The sequence below is a fragment of the Schistocerca nitens genome, chromosome 6 (genome assembly GCF_023898315.1).
Source record: "Schistocerca nitens isolate TAMUIC-IGC-003100 chromosome 6, iqSchNite1.1, whole genome shotgun sequence".
NCBI classification, from domain to species: domain Eukaryota; kingdom Metazoa; phylum Arthropoda; class Insecta; order Orthoptera; family Acrididae; genus Schistocerca; species Schistocerca nitens.
In genome coordinates this window covers 234588908-234609765 of record NC_064619.1, presented here as the reverse complement: position 1 = coordinate 234609765, position 20858 = coordinate 234588908, and the positions used below count along the sequence as shown (strand labels likewise).

At 44.3% G+C, this 20858-nt stretch overlaps 1 protein-coding gene across 1 annotated transcript in view; it reads left to right on the top strand.

The window, feature by feature from the left end:
* The first annotated feature begins 15459 nt into the window (after window positions 1-15459).
* Window positions 15460-20858, top strand: part of LOC126263300 (neural-cadherin-like) — a 420924-nt gene continuing 415525 nt past the window's right edge. Inside the window, exons 1-2 of the mRNA XM_049960388.1 lie at window positions 15460-15496; window positions 15714-15857. Of these exons, the coding sequence (XP_049816345.1) occupies window positions 15460-15496; window positions 15714-15857 (181 nt within the window). The remainder of the gene's footprint in view (window positions 15497-15713; window positions 15858-20858) is intronic.

Genomic DNA, 20858 nt, shown 5'->3' with positions numbered 1-20858 from the left:
CTTCCATTTCTATAATATTGTCCCCCCGAAGTATGTCGGCATAATTTTGAAATATCCTGTATTTTGAGTCTATTTGCTATGAATTTGGACGTTGCAAGGACTATGTGGTCACTGATTTCTGTATCCGCCATGGTGCTTCGTATTTGTTCAAGATTATTTGTCGTTAAGAGGTCAAATATGTTTTCGCAACCATTTACATTTCCAGTACCCTCCTGAACTAATTTATCAAAATAATTTTCGGAGACAGCATTTACTACAATTTCTGAAGATGTTTTATACCTACCACCAGTTTTGAACATTTATTTTTCGCCAATATATCAAGACTGAAGCGAAGAATGAAAATTTGTACCAAGGCCGGGATTCGAATCTGGGTCCCCTGCTCAGTAGGCAGACGCGCTAACCAATACGCCACCCTGGCACAGTAGGTTTGCATGGCACAGTGGCTTTGCAAAGCTGCTGTGCCAGGTGGCTTACTGGTTACCGCGTCTGCATCGTGAGCAGAAGACCCAAGTTCGAAGCCGGCAGCTGTGCCCGAGCGGTTCTAGGCGCTTCAGTCCGGAACCGCGCTGCTGTTACGGTCGCAGTTTCGAATCCTGCCTCGGGCATGGATGTGTGTGATGTCCTTAGGTTAGTTAGGTTTAAGTAGTCCTAAGTCTAGGGGACTGATGACGTCAGATGTTAAGTCCCATAGTGCTTTGATGTTTTGCTGCCAGTACGTGGGCCCAGAGATTAAATCTCTCAACCAACAGAACCATTGTACGTCGAAGTGTTCTACTTCGACTAACAGGGGCATTCAACACAACGTCAAATGACGCACTATGTGTCATCATAGGAATCTTCCCCATAGATATCACAAGCAGGTACCGCGCAGCAATGTACTGGCTTAGGATGGGGAGAATAGAACAGCTCCGGCAGATCACTAGTGTACCGATTGAGACAACACGCAAACTCAGAGCATGGCGAGTGGATACCTGGCAAAGCGAGTGGGCCATCGGCGATAAGGGCCGCCGTGTATGCGGCTTCTTCCCTGACATTCGGGAAAGACTAAAACTAAAACATATCGATCCCAGCCGCGGTATGGTACATTTCATCACAGGACATGGCCCTTATCCCACGCACCTGTACCGCATGAGTGTGCAGCAGACTAATAGATGCAAATGCGGGGAAGAAGGTTCCCCTGAACACACTGTCTTCTTCTGCGGACAACGCACGAACACAAGACACACAGTACGCATAAATCGCCCGAACACACAGAACGAAATACATGCCATAATACGCGACCCGGAAAGATGGACTGAACTCAACAAACTAACTGACGAAATCTCAAAGATCCAACAAATAGAATACTTGCGCAACAGACCCTACCGAAGGCAAGTCGGTCCAAACAGACATCACGATGCCCAGGTGGACACAGACCTGACTAGCACCACGAGCGATGAAGAAGAAACAGATACAGACCAGGGCACCAACACAGATATTGAAGCGTCCAGCGCGAATGACCCATAATGTCAACCAAGTCCACTTCATAGAACAGTCTGTAACAACCGACAAGAGGTGCACAAGTCACACACAATCCTAAAAACAGATTGCACCTTATATTTAAATATGTAAATAGTTAACAGTACTTCCATGTCTAACATCAGCTTAAAGCTAGGCACCCCTTCAAAGGACCTACGCCTCCTGGTAAGAGGCGGCGCACGGCCTGGATGGAAGGATCTTAATTGTGGTTCCTCTCTTTTGAGCCCAACAGGACGGATACCTATGGTAGATCGGGGAAAACCACCGTTCAGGTCGTGTTGTCGGCTGGGCCGGGAGGTGCTTGCGCCTGATGTGCTCTACTAGGAGCCTTGAAGGCTCAACAGAAACCGTTAGCGTCATTACCTTTATTACTTTTACCACAAGAACTCTTTCATTAGCAACTTTGAGCCAAGCACAAAATCAGTTACCTCTCTATTGTATATCGTAAAAAGTTTAGCAGGCTGGACATGGAGGTCTTTGTATTAGTTTCTAGCTTTAACGTACCCTAATCTCTTCTAGTTAAGTTAGTTTTTAGGACGGTAGATGTTAAAGGCATGGTGAGCGACGGCCAGCGACTCTAGGGTCATTCCAAGACCCGGGCCGCCGCCCACAACCAGGTGACGGGCAATATTATACCTAACTTTTCTCTATTCAGTTCTATTCCTTCCTTCTTTCTGAATATTTAATTTCGTTTTGTTTACTAATATCTCACTTGTTTTTGTATTAGTTATAAGTTTTTGTAATGCTGCACAAAAAGATATCAAATGGATGTAAACAAATAGAGCCCGCCTCCACGTGGCGGGACACGAGCAACGGTGTGAGTGGGGACGGGAACCGGGGTGGTGTTACTTTCAGTCACTCCGGACCCCGGACCCAGTCACACCGCCTAAGTGGCAACATACTACCCACCATAAGAAATTAGACGGTGGGTCATAAAAAAAAAGCAGCTAGTGAAAAAAAAGTTCTCAGAGCCATTTGAACCAAGTTCGAACCCTGGCCTTGGTACACATTTTCATTCGTCACTTCAGTCTGCTTATACAGGTTGGTCCATTGATAGTGACCGGGCCAAATATCTCACGAAATAAGCATCAAACGAAAAAACTACAAAGAACGAAATTCGTCTAGCTTGAAGGGGAAAACCAGATGGTGCTATGGTTGGCCCGCTAGATGGCGCTGCCATGGCGCTACGGTCGCAGGCTCGAATCCTGCCTCGGGTATGGATGTGTGTGATGTCCTTAGGTTAGTTAGGTTTAAGTAGTTCTAAGTTCTAGGCGACTGATGACCTTAGAAGTTAAGTCCCATAGTGCTCAGAGCCATTTGAACCATTTGAAAATAGGAACCCCCATTTTTATTACATATACGTGTAGTACGTAAAGAAATATGAATGTTTTAGTTGAACCACTTTTTTCCCTTTGTGATAGATGGCGCTGTAATAGGCACAAACATATGGCTCATAATTTTAGACGAACAGTTGGTAACAGGTAGGTTTTCTAAATTAAAACACAGAACGTAGGTCGGTTTGAAGTTTTATTTCGGTTGTTCCAATGTGATACATGTACCTTTGTGAACTGATCATTTCTGAGAATGCATGCTGTTACAGCGTGATTACCTGTAAATATCACATTAATGCAATAAATGCTCAAAATGATGTCCGTCAACCTCAATGCATTTGGCAAGGTCCTGTTTATGGGTGGGAAGGAGTGAGGGGCGTGTCCAAAGGACTGCACCATAACGAAAAAACGCCAAGAGGAAACAGGAATGGGTATCACTGCTGATACTTGATACATCAGTCGATATAGATACTCCTGAACGTTCACATACAAATGCGTTCATATCGTGTCTTGTAAAAAGATCCCCTGGTCCTCGTTCCCCACGTAGAGTTGCAGCATTAACCAGTGTTCTAACATGTCTAGATACGCATTTCCACTAAAAGCTCTCTCAGCCAAGAAAATGGATCTAGGGTACGATATGGATCTAGGGTCCGTATATCGTTTATGATCAACACAACACATTTATTTTATGGGTTTCACATCTGATCTCGTAGAGTTGCGTTCTTGGATCCCCATATCAGAATGTTTTTCCTGTTGATTTTCCAAGGTAAATGAAGCATCTCTCCATAACTCTTTACAAATCATCCCCCACACCATCCTCCTCCATGCATTCACTGTCGTTCGCACAACCTTTCAGACTGACATCGAAGGAGGAGAAAGGCTATCGAATTCAAGTCCAAATGTCCTTATAGTCACAACAATACTCTCTCTAAGAAGATGCGCAACACTTCGTTCTCCAACAAAAACCTCGCTAAATTTCCTCTGTGCGATGGTAATAAGATCGTCTGATTATGTTCAGCTGTGGTGAGAATATAGCCTCTTGAAATATTTCGATCCTTCGTAACAGCTGTCCCTGTACAGAATTTACTTCAGTGTGCATCCATTAATACGTGCAGCACAAAACAACAGAAGTCTCTACATGTACGTCGAGGTTTCAGTAAGCAGCTTATGAAAGCGAGGTATAAAATACTCAAATATTTTCCTCTAATACCTCTGCTGCTAATGAATGATGCGGAAAATCACAGGGAACGGTCGTCTTTAGTTCAAAATATACTGCATTCGTCACCCAAATGAAACGATATTTTTTTTAAAAAATCCATACGGACGATTGTTTTCCAACGTTTAAGCGAGACTATGGAATTAAAGCTTCCCATTACACTGAGCGCTAGCTCGACATCATGGTTGCTCTCGTGATCCTGGTTTGGAGTGCATCGACTTATGCCTCGATGTATTGTCTCTCTGCAGCTGCCACGGAAGAATTTAATTAAACATTTTTTGCCTGCGAGTAATCCATGTTTTATCAAACAGCGGAGATACTTTACTGTCATTTTAATAGCCCCTTCCCTGTGAGATTTTCGCTGTTATTAAACTACGCACGTCGACTGAAAGCCACTCTGGAGCATGTACTACCACGTTTCAGCTAATGTCATTAATCAGCCTCTTAATGTTAGCTCCTACTGTTTGGTTATTCGCACCAGCTATACGATGCAGACTCGTTCGCTAACGTGGAGGAAAGATTGAGGGTATAACCTCCTGTACAAATCATAGCCATTGTGAAAACTTCAAAACTCAAATGAAATTTTCTTATTTTTTGTAGAATATTCTTTACTAAATAGTATATATAAAATTCCGCCAGAGACAAGAGAATTTCTATATTAATTATTATTTACGACGTACATACGTATTAATTTGACCTAAAAGTACAGCTCCTCTCTTGCTTGGGTCTCTGACTGTAATGGCTAATGGCTCTAATCCTTAGACGCATGGCGTGTTCATAAAACTGAACGTTACTCCGTAGGACACATTTCTAGTAGTTTTCTACAGGAAATGGCGGACACTGACAAACCGAACATTTTGATAATCTACTTTTCTAATAGTTTTCTGCAGGAAATGGCGGTTACTGACAAAACGAACATTTGGTGACCACCTTGAAGGCTTTGCTGCTTCTGTTCCGCACACGAATACTTAAGGTCAATTTAACTGTGATTACTGTTCGTAAAGTAGGTTAAAATGAATTTAATTAACAAAATGTTTATTTCTCTGCCTCGTGATGACTGGGTGTTGTGTGACGTCCTTAGGTTAGTTAGGTTTAAGTAGTTCTAAGTTCTAGGGGACTGATGACCATAGATGTTAAGTCCCATAGTGCTCAGAGCCATTTGAACAAAATGTTTATCTTCTAATAATGACTCTCATTTGTTGTCTAATCACGCCACTCCAATTTCGGTTTTCACAGATTGGTCTAATTAAATGTCAGGGTGATTCTCGGCTATAAGTTGCAACCGGTACCTTCACTATTATCTGCATCTTACACGATAGTATTAAGGAATGTATGTAACTGTTATTTATTTTTCGTAGCAGCATGTTCCACGTTAACTCGGGAATGTTGCCATGGTGCTGAAGAATAAATACTTCGTTACATGCTGAAGTAACCTAAAACATATATCTGACTATATCTGGATCTCGTCACCAGTAACGAATTCAGAAAGATTGTCAACTACACTTTCAGAATCCTGCTGTGTATGACCATGACTGATGCCGTCACGAACTGCTGTCTTCTTTTTTCAGTTACAAATCTCAGCCATCGAATTTAGGACAGTTATTGTGCAGGCATTGAAATATCATAGTTAACTATGCGGATGATATCGAGGTGAGTCATTTCTAACTATTTCTGAAGATATACGATTTTTGGTAATTTATTTAAGAAGGAAATTAAATTAGGAAATGAGATATTAAATGTAGTAGATGAGTTTCGCCATTTGGGAAGCAAAATAAGCGACGATGACCGAATTATCAGGTATGACACGGACCTGCTATAGCACGTAAAGCGTTTCTGAAAAAGATAAATTTATTAACATGGAATGTAACATTAAATGTTACAAAGTCGTTTTTGACAAGTCTTTTATATGTCGTGCTACAGGAGAACGCTGAAAACTGGATGGGATAGATCGCATTGCCAATGGGGAGGTGACGAGGTACTGAACCGAATTTGCAAAATAGAATTCAGGACACATCGTGACACGTCAAAGACTCGCCCGTTAGGTACTGGAGGGAAGTGTTGGGGAGGGGTGGGGAAGGAGGGGAGGTAAGAATTGTGAAAGAGGACTGTTGTGAATCTTCTGTTTCTCCCGAAGTATTAGTTGATCGAACAGTCTACGCGTGTACTGCCGGTCCATGGTATCGAACGAGCACAATATCCCGGAGATCAGACATATCGCCATGGTCAGGTGGCTCCTGAGGGCGCGAGGCTGACTTATATCCCTGCGGAGGGAACGGCTTGCAGTGGAAGGGGATAAAGTTGGCCGCGCGCCCTCAGGAGCTCAATTCGTCACTGTACCTGATGATGGCGACACGTCTGATAGCCGAAATATTGTACCCACTGGACACTATGGACCGGCAGTACATGCGTGGACTATTCGATCGACAATAACAATTCTTAGGAAAAGTAAACATTCAAACAAGAAGAACAGAAACATACTTTTTTTACAGGATCATATTACACTAGTATAACAGGGCATAAATACGAAACAAAGAAATGGGCCTAAAGGAGAAAAAGAAACTTTTCTCAACATTGCTGTGGTATCTCCAAACTTAGCATAGTTGTGCAGACGGCAGCGTCACAACGAACAATGAAGTTATTATAGGGAAGTTACATATTCTTCAACAAGAAACAGTCCATTCGTTTCCACATTTCGTTAGTACAGCGATGTCCAGCGTTGTGAAATACGCCAACAGCATCAATACGCCAATAACACCAACTGTCAAAAAATGTCTTGCAAACGGCGTCCTATTCGAAATGCGCTTATGATCTCTGTTGTTACCATTCTTACACTGTTCACACATTATACATTGCAGAGTACCTCGTTGCTTATACGTACAGGGACTGCTGACACTATTCTACTGCCGTGATGAGAATGTCATGAACAGACGCACATTTCAGCAGTAAAGGAGACAAAATTGTTGATATTTTGGGCAAAAAAGGCCACCCAGGATAAATAGACTAATCACTGTGGAATCTCAGCTACCGATTTCCTACGAGAAGTTACACCTTCAGTCAGAGAAATGTGGAACAACGCATGGCAGCAGAAGTCGTCCGGGTCTAGGGGACGTCCGAACTCACAAATTTGCTCCTCGCTACCAGTGCGTCGCTTATATGACGACGATCGATATTCATTGTAGGCCTGTCTGTCTACTACTGTCAAACACAATAATAGCAAAATCACAAAGAATAATAATAGCAAAACCACAAAGAATGTGTGTACAACTTCCCCGTACCATTAGATTTTTATTGCTAATACATGGGAAAGGAAATAGCTCCACGACGTAGAGAAGGCCTGTAGTTAGCAAACAGGTGAGTCTCATGCGCGGCAGCTGATCTGCTATCACGAGGCAACACTGTTCGGCATAATTTTGAGTTACAGCCGAATCGTTTGGTGGTTTCAATCGCTGTTCGACTGCGTTATTGCATCACTGAAAACGTATCATGTAATTGGGACGCTTCGCTGTTTACGTTTCGATGAGTTTGAACAATATCGGTTTCGAATGCGTTCCCAATTGGCGGAAACGCAGCGTGCGATAACTGCATTTTTTTTTTTTTTTTTTGCCCTCTTCTCTGACGAACCCATTGTCGATAATGACCGGTGTTGCCGTGTGCATGAAGCTGCGAAATTTATTGTCCTTTATTAGGGAAGGAAAGTACTTACCTGTTTAACTGCGATGTTGGCAACATTCGTTCGGTTATTATTTTGGGTAGCTGCTGGCTGTAACTCAGGCAATATTAAGTTTTTTGCTCATGAACATACTTGACCTGCATACGCTTCGGTAACTTTATTTTTTGTCTGCTGGTTTTCGCTGTTTTATTGCACCCAAACGTAAATGTTACATGTTTTGGCCCGCTGTTAATCTGAAAAAATGCCTAATATATTTGCCGACATATTTTAAAAAATGGGATTAAAAATTAAATTCCCAGTAAGCAACAGCGAAGAATACCTATACATTTCTGTGTGTTGGCAAGGCCACTACATCCTGAGCAGCAATAAAAACGGGACAAGTGTTAGAAACGATTTGTTCTCTGAACTAATTTTCACCTATCAGCTGTAATCGGAATGTGGCCGTACCACATAAATCACCGGGACTTCCAGCAGATGAAATAAGATGAAGAGAATGGCGCGATAAAATGCTAACAGGACACAAAGTGACGCTAATCCCTAAGGCCAAAACACGATAAATAATCGTTGAAAACTTGAGTAGGCGTCAGCCTATAGTTACCAGATGCTAGAATAAGCTGGATTCATCGTGGCGAACCTGTACTGTGTGACCGTGGTAACGAGACGGTCTCTTACATTTAACATAAAATAGTGGCGCAGTTGTTAAGATACTAGGCTAATAATAATCTGGAACAAAGGAACTCAAATCGCCTTCTGGCCTTCCACATTTAGGTTTGCCTCAGTCGCTTAAAGCAAATTCCTGGGAAAAAATGGAAAAATCAGATGCCAGGCTTATTTTTATTACGGACAAGAACGATTTCCTATCCCAACCTTGCCCTGCCTGAAACTGTGCACTAGGTCTTCATTGTCGATGAAACGGTAAACCCCAACCTTACTTCTTCTGTCATGAATAGTCTCTAAGACAAAAAGAAGACGCACCAACAAATGATTACAGTTTCAGGAAAACTGGATGATTTTTTCAAGAGAAACAGCTTCACAAACAACAAGTCAATAACGCGTTGGTCCATTTCTGGCCCTTATGCAAGCACTTATTCGCTTTGACATTGATTAATAGAGTTGTTTGATGCCCTCCTGAGAGATATCGCGCCAACTTCTGTGCAATTGGCACGTTAGATCGTCAAAATCCCAAGATAGTTGGAGAGCCTTGCCTATAATGCTCCAAACGTTCTGCACTGTGGAGAGATGCGGCGACCTTGCTGGCCTTGGTAGGGTTTAAAAAGCACGAAGACGACTAGCAGAAACACTCGCCGGGTGCTCACGCACATTATCTTGCTGAAATGTAAGCCCCGGATGGCTTTACATGAAGAGCAAATCTTCGGCCTTGACTCTCACTGACTGATGTAGAATTGTCTGTAGTGATGAGTCACGTTTCGAACTGAGTCTCGATGACCAGCGAAGACGTGTCTGGAGACGGCCTGGGCTGCAGTGCGATACCAACCTGACTGTCGTCCAGCAACTACGGCTGATGGTCTGGGGGCCATTTTCATAGAAGGACTGCTTTGGTTGTCATACGCGGCATCCTTGAAGCACAGCGGTCCGTCAACGATATACTACACATCGATTTTTTGCCCTTCATGGCAAGACATCCTTGGACTTACATTTCAGCAAGATAATGCCTCTCCTCGCCCCTCTCCTTCCCTCCAAGAACCCTCTAGCATTAAGCGACAGATGGTACTACTTGTCTTCATGCTTGCGAAGTCCAACCTTTGGCAACAAGGTTGCTGGAGCCCTCCCCAACTGAGGACCTTTGGAGCACTACGGGCTGGGCCTTCCAGCCAGTGCTGGATTTTGACGATATAACGGGCCAGTCGGACAGGATTTGTCACGATGGGCTGATGGTTGATAGAAGAGATAGAGAAGATGCAACGGAGAGCAGTGCGCTTCGTTACAGGATCATTTAGTAATCGCGAAAGCGTTACGGAGATGATAGATAAACTCCAGTAGAAGACTCTGCAGGAGAGACGCTCAGTAGCTCGTACGGGGTTTCGTTGAAGTTTCAAGAACATACCTTCACCGAGGAGTCAAGCAGTATATTGCTCCCTCCTACGTATATCTCACGAAGAGACCATGAGGATAAAATCAGAGAGGTTAGAGCCCACACAGAGGCATACCGACAATCTTTCTTTCCACGAACAATACGAGACTGGAATAGAAGGGATAACTGATAGAGGTACTCAAAGTACCCTTCGCCACACACCGTCAGGTGGCTTGCGGAGTATGGATGTAGATGCAGATGTAGATGTAGATGTAGATATCCCTCAGAACGACAACTGACAACTCTACAAATATATTTCAAGCCGAATAACTGTGTGCATAAGGGCGAGAGGTTGACCAATGTGTTATTGAGTTTCTTCGTTTGTGAAACTGATCGCCTTGAATAAATCATCCAGTTTTTCTTAAATTGTAATCATTTGTGTGTCTCTACAATTACATCACATTTACCAATTTCCTTCCCAGTCGGGTAATTCCTTCGTGGTGCATCGTTTTCTCTTTTGTTTCTCTTTTTTAAAGTGTTTTTAGTTCAGTGTATGAACTCTGCAAAAATATTATCAAACCAACCGTAGTAGTATTAGTAGGCGCCACATACGATCATACGACCACAGTCAAAGTAAACTAAAATAGTAGGTAGTTCTATAGGTGGCAGTCTTACGACATAGATATCAAAGATATTTTCTCGTAATTTTTACATTGCTTAGAAATAATAACTGCAGATAATTCTCTATGTAGCTTTCGCGTAAAAACAAATGGAAACCTTTGTTATATTAATACGTGGTAGTTACTGTAATAATTGCCACACGATATAAATAACATTTGACTCCATCCTGTAAGACTGGAGTTATACTCTCCGTTCAACCAACTGTGATTAAGTTTCCAGATACATGTACCATGAATTATTGTGAGTGAGTATTGGAGTGGTAAATAATGTCATTTTCCTTGCATTTTGTATTTTCGAATTCGAGTTTGTGCCTTCGTATCATTGTCTCTGCACTGACAGTGCTTTAAGCTTCAGTGTTACAGTCTATGCACTCTGCACGGCCAATGATTTCTTGAAAATACGAATCGCTCGGTTACGAACGGTCTGCAAGTTGGAGTAAGAATCTATAGACGATGAACAGGCCTGAAGAGGATATTAAACACTAGGAGAATTACGCGTACTTAGCCAATCTGTACGGGTTGAACAGAATAACTCATTTCTACATTTTCCGCTTGATGAAATTTCGTTTCGTGATTCGATTCTTGGTCAGCTTTATTTTTTGCACTCATCTTACCTTTCCGTGCGACTGCTACGGTCGCAGATTCGAATCCTGCCTCGGGCATGGATGTGTGTGATGTCCTTAGGTTAGTTAGGTTTAAGTAGTTCTAAGTTCTAGGGGACTGATAACCACAGCAGTTGAGTCCCATAGTGCTCAGAGCCATTTGAGCCATCTTACCTTTCTGAGAGGTAAGGGACATTTGTTTTGATGCCTAAGCTGTCACAATAGCGGGAAGTCGAATGGCTATTGCAAAGTTGTCGACAAATTGTGACATTATTATTATTATTATTATGTTACTATTACACTGGTGTCCAAAATTAAAGCAACAACCGCTATTTCCCTGTCCTGTGTCTAATTCACGATATAATCATACCAATTGTCAACCAGATGACTGTACAATCGTGTTCTGAACGTTTGTTGTTTTTGGGGGAGGAGACCAAACAGCGAGGTCATCGGTCTCATCGGGTTAGGGAAGGATGGGGAAGGAAGTCGGACGTGACGTTTTCAAAGGAACCATCGCGGCGTTTGCCTGAAGAGATTTAGGGAAATCACGGAAAACCTAAATCAGGATGGCCGGACGCAGGATTGAACCGTCATTCTCCCGAATGCGAGTCCAGTGTGCTAGCCACTGCGCCACCTCGCTCGGTACGGAAGATGGCATCCCGGTCAACTAACAACCATGTCAACGATGACGTCAGGTCACCTATGAAACGATGTAGTGTTTGTCGGGTCGCCACACGTCCACAGTCGCTGTGTACACACTCACTGACGGAGTAGTACGGCACAGAGAAGATGCCTACCAGGCTCTCTGCGGTGGAGGGCCATAGAAAGAAAGGAAGCAGAACAGTCGCAAACTGATTTGGCCCGATGGCTTAATGTGAATTGTTCTGTTGTTCCTTGGATGTGGCGACAGTTTGTAGAGACCAAAATCGTAAGACCAGGGAGGAGCCGACCACGTGTGACGTAAGAAAGAAGGGGTCCGCTTTTGGCTGCAAAGCCACGACAGTACCGCCTTATTACTGCACAGCAACTGGCATGTGAGGTCGCAGCATCCACTGTGCGTGTTGTGGTGACGCAAATGGTGTGCAGAAGCTTCGGCAGAGTGGTCTTTATTGTCGGAGACTTTCTGTGTGTCTACCTCTGACGCGTCTTCGCAGAACGGAACATCTAGAGTGGAATCATGAACATGCCACCTGAGCGCTCTAAGAGTGGGCCAATGTTGTTTTCACAGATGAGTCCTGCTTTTGTCTGGAAAGTGATTCTCGATGGATTCGCACCTGGAGAGAATGTGGAACACGATTTCGGGACTCAAAGATTGTGAAAAGAGACCGATATCGCGGAGGATCCCTGATGGTGTAGACAGCGATTATGTTTACCACTCGAATTCTGCAGGTGAATGGTCAAGGTTTAACTGCTGTCAGGTATCGTGACAAGATCTTGGGACTTCATATGCTGTTATTGCGAGGTACTGTGGGCCCAGACTTCATATTGATGGAGGATAATGTTGGACCTCATCGAGCACGGGTGGTTTATGTTTCTTGGGAACATGCATGTCGTGGTCTGCTCGCTCTCACTGTTTGAAATCCATAGAGCGTGTCTGGGATGCACTAAGGAGATGGCTTGCATCATGTCAGCATCCACTAACCACTCTCCAAGACTGCGAGCAGCTCTGCAGGAACAATGGGCGTTATTGCCCCTACATGAGACTAATGACGTCATTCACAGTATGCCCCGACGTTGTCAGGCCTGTATAGCTGTCAGAGGTGGTCACATCCCATACTGAGCACATTAACCGGTTGTCGGAATGTGTGCAAATCCGTTAAGCTGGAAAAACTGAGAACATATTTGTCTACATTCATGCATGTTGCAGTTCTTTACGTTCTGTATTATTTACATTGTTCCTACTTTAAGACGACGTGTTTATTCTATTTTGTGGCAAAATAAAAGCAACCTTGCCAAATTTCCGTTTGTTGCTTTAATTTTTGACACCAGTATCTTCCGTGTCAGGGTGGTCCATTGATCGCGACCGGGCCAAATATCTCACGAAATAAGCGTCAAACGAAAAAACTACAAAGAACGAAACTTTTCTGGCTCGAGGGGTGAAACCAGTTGGCTCTATGGTTGGCCCGCTAGATGGCGTTGCCATAGGTCAAACGGATATCAACTGCGATTTTTTTTTAAATAGGAACCCCCGTTTTTTATTACATATTCGTGTAGTACGAAAGAAATATGAATGTTTTAGTTGGACCACTTTTTTCGTTTTGTGATATATGGCGCTGTAATAGTCACAAACATATGGCTCACAATATTAGACGAACAGTTGCTCACAGGTAGGTTTTTTTAACTAAAATACAGAACGTAGGTATGTTTGAACATTTTATTTCGGTTGTTCCAATGTGATACGTGTACCTTTGTGTACTTATCATTTCTGAGAACGCATGCTGTTACAGCGTGATTACCTGTAAATACCACATGAATGCAATAAATGCTCAAAATGATGTCCGTCAACCTCAATGCGTTTGGCAATACGTATAACGACATTCCTCTCAACAGCAAGTAGTTCGCCTTCCGTAATGTTCGCACATGCATTGACAATGTGCTGACGCATGTTGTCAGGCGTTGTTGGTGGATCACGATAGCAAACACCCTTCAACTTTCCCCACAGAGAGAAATCCGGGGACGTCAGATCCGGTGAACGTGCGGGCCATGGTTTGGTGCTTCGACGACCAATCCACCTGTCATGAAATATGCTATTCAATACCGCTTCAACCGCACGCGAGCTATGTGCTGGACATCCATCATGTTGGAAGTTCATCGCCATTCTGTAATGCAGTGAAACATCTTGTAGTACATCGGTAGAGCATTACGTAGGAAATAAGTATACATTGCACCATTTACATTGCCATCGACAAAATGGGGGCCAATTATCCTTCCCCCCCATAATGCCGCACCATACATTAACCCGCCAGGGTCGCTGATGTTCCACTTGTCGCTGCCATTGTGGATTTGCCGTTGCCCAATAGTGCATATAATGCCGGTTTACGTTACCGCTGTTGGTGAATGACGTTACGTCTCTAAATAGAACGCGTGCAAAAAATCTGTCATCGTACCGTAATTTCTCTTGTGCCCAGTCGCCATGCAATTCCTGGTGCATACAAATATGGTAGAGTGCAATCGATGTTGGTGTAGCATTCTCAACACCAACGTTTTTGAGATTCCCGATTCTCACGCAGTTTGTCTGCTACTGATGTGCGGATAAGCCGCGACAGCAGCTAAAACACCCACTTGGGCATCATCGTTTGTTGGAGGTCGTGGTTGACGTTTCACATGTGGCTGAACACTTCCTGTTTCCTTAAATAACGTTACTATCTGGCGAACGGTCCGGACACTTGGATGATGTCGCCCAGGATACCGAGCAGCATACATAGCACACGCCCGTTGGGCGTTTTGATCACAATAGCCATACATCAACACGATATCGAGCTTTTCCGCAATTGGCAAACGGTCCATTTTAACACGAGTAATGTATCACGAAGCAAATACCGTCCGCACTGGCGGAATGTTGTGTGATATCACGTACTTATACGTTTGTGACTATTACAGCGCCATCTATCACAATGCGAAAAAAGTGGTCCAACTAAAACATTCATATTTCTTGACGTACTACACGAATATGTAACATTAAATGGGGGTTCCTATTTTTAAAAAACGCAGTTGATATCCGTTTGCCGGCCATGGTGGCCGAGTGGTTCTAGGTGCTACAGTCTGGAACCACGCGACCGCTACGGTCGCAGGTTCAAATCCTGCCTCGGGCATGGATGTGTGTGATGTCCTTAGGTTAGTTAGGTTTAAGTAGTTCTAAGTTCTAGGGGACTGATGACTTCAGATCTTAAGTCCCATAGTGCTCAGAGCCATTTGAACCATTTGATAATCGTTTGACCCATGGCAGCGCCATCTAGCGGGCCAACCATACCGCCATCTGCTTTCCCCGTTCAAGCTAGACGAGTTTCGTTCTTTGTAGTTTTATCGTTTGATGCTTATTTCGTGAGATATTTGGCCCGGTCACTATCAATGGACCACCCTGTATATTTTACGAACTATGGTGTGTAGAAGATCGGTACGGAAGCAACATGCAGATTTGTCAACGCTGGATAGATTACGAAGAGAGATAGTTCCCTAGCTGCTCAGAATGTAAATAAAGAGGTCCACCGATCATGGACTTTTTGCTTCGTGTGTATCGAGGGAGGTGCCTTATAAATGAAGAAAGGAAGGACGGCGCTTAACGTCTCGTCGACGATAAGGACAAGAAGTAGTCCGACAAGGTTGGGGAAAGAAATCAGACTTGTCCTTTTAAAAGAAAACAAGCCAGCACTCACCTTTATGCGTAGTGAGAAATGACAAAGCCTAATCTCGATGGCCCCACAGGAATTTGAACACCTGTGCATAACCAGTACATTAACCTTTCTACCAACTCGTCAGTATCTGTAGGCAACTTGTTTTCAGGAAGTTGGAACCACAAAAGTTAGATACCATGACCAGCTGAAAATATCAGTGCCACTAATACAACCACAACTGCGGCCTCCATTAAGACCTCTTCTAAGATTCTGATGAACTACTCCACGGCTGTTGTTCGGCGCTTGACGCGTGTGTTTCTCCTTGTGTTCCAGTGACGAAGTTCATCCGCATCGGCATCGCGGATAAGAATGACAACCCGCCGTACTTCGACAAGGCGCTGTACGAGGCAGAGGTGGACGAGAATGAGGACATCCAGCACACGGTGCTCACCGTCACCGCCAAGGACCACGACGAGTGTGAGTAGCGCAAGCCGTGCTGCCGGGCTGCCGGGCTGCTGCTCTCCTCCTCCCTTCTTCCTGCAGCGTGCTGGTGTCCTCCTGAAGCACGACGTCGTAGTTGTGTCCTTCACGTTGCGGTGTACTTCGCACTAGTCCACCTCTCTGAAAATTTTATCAGAGGCGGACACTCACAATCTTCCTCTTGCCAAAGAATAACTTAAACAGTGCAGATCCGACGCATCAGGCTCACACAGATGGTACTCAATTGACTTGTCTCTTGTCCTGTTTTTACCTTAGTCCCCTGGTGACATAGGAGGGATTGGTTTCCAGTAAGTGCATCATCATCTTTCCTGTTTAGCCCACCAAAGAGTCACTTCGTTTCCTTTTCTAGTAGTAGTCCATTTACACGTTCAGAATTCGTACTAGAGGGAAGATAGATTTCATTGACATATGTCAAAGATATGTCGCTTACGTTGCTTACTGATTCTCAGACAGACGATAGAAAACGTCTTGTAGTTCAAGTAGCAGGGCGAAAAGAAAACAGAGGTACTGGCGCGCTAAGAGAATGGAATGAAATAACAGTTATCAGGTACTTAGATCATTCGGCTTGAAATTGTTCACTTGTATTTAGTGTTCTTTGCCGTAAATCCTCGTAAATTTATAGCAGACAGTTCCGTGTCACAGTATCGTGTGTAATCCCTTATAAATATGTTTACAACTATTGGAACTATCACCAGTCTTTTTTATAGTAAAACCTGACGCAGTTTTTCACTTTTCTGGTCCAAGTTAATCTCTCTACGTACCTGACACTCCCTACGATCTCAATAATCTGTGGTACATGATCTGCTATTTACTCTGAAACTGCTTTCTGCTCTACCAGGTTAATTTGTTTTTAATACCTTAGCAGGTATCGCTATAACCTGGTCCTTCTTCTACGTTCCTGTTGACATCTTATGCCATCTACCAGTTTTTTTTTTTTTTCGTACGTTTCTCCGTGTTCTGCTTCAGTGTTATTTTGTACAACTGGCGTATAGTATCAAAACCTTTTCCCACTTATGGACCGATATCTGTCATCAGTACATTTCACTCGCTGAAAAAAAAAAAAGCAACAGTCACCTCCTGTATTGGTCTCCTACCTATATCTTTGTTGAAATACCTGTTTTTCATGTCCGCACGTCCTAGATAGAATAACTGATCTAGTCTTCTTCTCCTCTTTCTCTACGGGCACGACGTTGTTGTTTATCTGTTTTGGCGATTTCGTGGCATTTGGTGACCGGATGCCCTTCCTGACGCCACCACTTGTCCCTGGGGTGGACTCCGTGTTCCCCATCTGTCTGCGTCTAGTGTAGATACATTGCCAAGTGCAATACCGTTTGCTAAGAGTTTCCTTAATACGTATTAGAGGCGCAACATGGCTACCTAGTTGGATGTGGGAGACCACAAAAAAACCACATCCAGGTTGGCCGCCACCCCAGTCCTCGTTGTTAATCTACGAAACGGATTGGACCAGCGGCTGTCTCGCCTCTCAATATTTTTTTTTAGGCAGAATGAAAAAAAGGAACCCGGCCAGGATTCGAACCTACAACCTTCAATGTTAACGAAAAAAGAAGTTCGTAATTCAACTTCTGTCATCAATAATGCAGCTACGACATGAGTTGCGGACGCGCTCCAGGGAAAATTTGAAAATTATTTCTCGTACTTTGGGTTCCGCAGGATTGTACAGTGCCGTTCGTTTCAGAATTCCAAAAATCGAGGACTGTCTTCTCACCGTCACCAAGCAAGTACTGGACGGCGTAGGCGCTTATCCATGTCACAAATTCGTTTTTGCTCTCGGAAAATACACATCATCCGGGAAGAGAAGCGAATGTGCAGTTATCCGGTCGGGAGTCACGTGGTTGAGGAAAGCCAGCATCTGACATATCAAATCCAAACATCCTTCTGTGATCCACGCCGCGCTGGGTAGCCGCGCGGTCTATGACGTCTTGTACGGTTCGCGCGGCTCCCCCCGTCGGAGGTTCGAGTCCTTCCTCGGGCATGGGTGTGTGTGTTGTCCTTAGCGTAAGTTAGTTTAAGTTAGATTAAGTAGTATTACATTACTTTACATTTATCGTTTTCCATGGATCCCTTGGAGAGGAGTCTCTGAGATGTGTAAAGAGTGTGTAAGCTTACGGACCGATGACCTCAGTAGTTTCGTCCCATAAGACCTTTACCGCAAATTTCCAAAATTTCTCTGATCCGCAAACAACGCAGGTGACACACACTGGAGAGTCCGCGAGGTGAATGTGATGTGGACGAGACGACACACTTGCTTCTAGGACTGTTGTTTTTAAAAATGTAGAGAATGCGATATATCGATATACTAAAATGTCATTATCGTTTTCCGATACATTGAAAGGAAGAATAGACATTTCGATAAATCGATGGGAAGAGTATCGATGTATCTGCCTATGAAAATACCGGCTGTTAATTGTAAATGTATTGCAGGTTTTAGAGCTGTATATTTATGTTTTTATTTATTATTAGTTTTTCTGTTCATCGACAAGCTGGCAGCCTGTCTATGCCCCTTAGAGCAATAATTTAAAGACAAACAATGCCCGTTCACGCTTGGCGATAACCATGCCAACAATGGTAACCGCATCTAAGTGGCACAATAAAAGGTTCCGTCGAGTATCGGAAATCTTGTTATTCCATTCACACCGCCACCCCTCAGTGCAATTGGACTATTTCTTTTGTGCCACATATACTTGCTTCACACAATCAAAGAGAAGGACTGGACTTGATGAGAGCTCGACTACTTCACACCAGGAAAGTAAAAATATGTTCTACTACCGTTTCAAAAGAACAACTTCAAATATTTACCGAAAAAACTGTGAAAAATATAATATAAAATAAAAATATCGGCGCTGGATACTGCCATTTTTATATCGATATATAGAGAGCAAAAATGTCGCCAACATATATCGATAATTATCTACAGCCCTACCTGCTTCCTGTTAACAGTTATGTACCAAACGGATTGACTGTCTGTATAAAGAGCAGCGGCGCTCCCCGCCTGCCACACAACACGCCATTCTACACACATCAAAAAAGTTTTGCATCACCCCAGTTCCCGGAACTCCTGAACATAGACGTTGACTGTCGATATTGTGTCACAGACACAGTCCCTTTGACTGTTCATGGATGTCACTAAACGCGCCCAAAGATGTAAACGTCCATGCATGAGCGACGCCTATTAGCCGAAGGTGGTCCGACAGCCGATTAGCTCAATTTATTCCACCAGGAAGGAGGTACACGGCTCGTGTTGTCTGCAGTTCCATCAAGCCTGGAAGGTCAATACCGCGTCCGAATTGTTACTTTGTGCCAGGAAGGGCTCTCACCAAGGTAAATATAAAGGCGTCTCGGAGTGAACCAAAGCGATGTTGTTCGGACATGGAGGAGGAGATACAGAGAGACAGGAACTGTCGATGACATGCCTCGCTCAGGCCGCCCAAGGGCTACTACTGCAGTGGATGACTGCCACCTACGGATTATGGGTCGGAGGAACCCTGACAGCAACGCCACCATGTTGCATAATGCTTTTCGTGCAGCCACAGCACGTCTTGTTACGACTCAAACTGTATTCAATAGACTGCATGATGCGCAACTTTACTCCCGACACCAATGGCGAGGCCCATCTTTGCAACCACCACACCATGCAGCCCGGTACAGATGGGCCCAACAACATGCCGAATGGACCGCTCAGGATTGACAGTACGTTTTCTTCACCGATAAGTGTCGCATATGCCTTCAACCAGACAATCGTCGGAGACGTGTTTGAAGGCAACCCAGTCAGGATGAACGCCTTAGACACACTGTACAGCGAGTGCAGCAAGGTGGAGGTTTCCAGAATGAGATTTTTTCACTCTGCAGCGGAGTGTGCGCTGATATGAAACTTCCTGGCAGATTAAAACTGTGTGCCTGACCGAGACTCGAACTCGGGACCTTTGCCTTTCGCGCGCAAGTGCTCTACCAACTGAGCTACCGAAGCACGACTCACGCCCGGTACTCACAGCTTTACTTCTGCCAGTATCTCGTCTCCTACCTTCCAAACTTTACAGGAGCTCTCCTGCGAACCTTGCAGAACTAGCACTCCTGAAAGAAAGGATATAGCGGAGACATGGCGTAGCCACAGCCTGGGGGATGTTTCCAGAATGAGATTTTCACTCTGCAGCTGAGTGTGCGCTGATATGAAACTTCCTGGCAGGTTAAAACTGTGTGCCGGACCGAGAGTTTGGAAGGTAGGAGACGAGATACTGGCAGAAGTAAAGCTGTGAGTACCGGGCGTGAGTCGTGCTTCGGTAGCTCAGTTGGTAGAGCACTTGCCCGCGAAAGGCAAAGGTCCCGAGTTCGGGTCTCGGTCGGGCACACAGTTTTAGTCTGCCAGGAAGTTTCAAGGTGGAGGTTCCCTGCTGTTTTGGGGTGGCATTATGTGGGGCCGACGTACTCCGCTGGTGGTCATGGAAGGCGCCGTAACGGCTGTACGATACGTGAATGCCATCCTCCAACCGATAGTACGACCATATCTGCAACATACTGGCGAGGCATTCGTCTTCATGGACAACAATGCGCCCCCATCGGGCACATCTTGTGAATGACTTCCTCCAGGAAAACGACATCGCTCGACTAGAGTGGCCAGCGTGTTCTCCAGAAATGAACCCTATCGAACATGGCTGGGATAGATTGAAAAGGCTGTTTATGGACGATGCGATTCACCAACCACTCTGAGGGATCTATGCCGAATGGCCGTTGAGGAGTGGGACAATCTGGACCAACAGTGCGTTGATGAACTTGTGGATAGTATGTTGTTGTTGTGGTCTTCAGTCCTGAGACTGGTTTGATGCAGCTCTCCATGCTACCCTATCCTGTGCAAGCTTCTTCATCTCCCAGTACTTACTGCAACCCACATCCTTCTGAATCTGCTTAGTGTATTCATCTCTTGGTCTCCCTCTACGATTTTTACCTTCCACGCTGCCTTCTAAT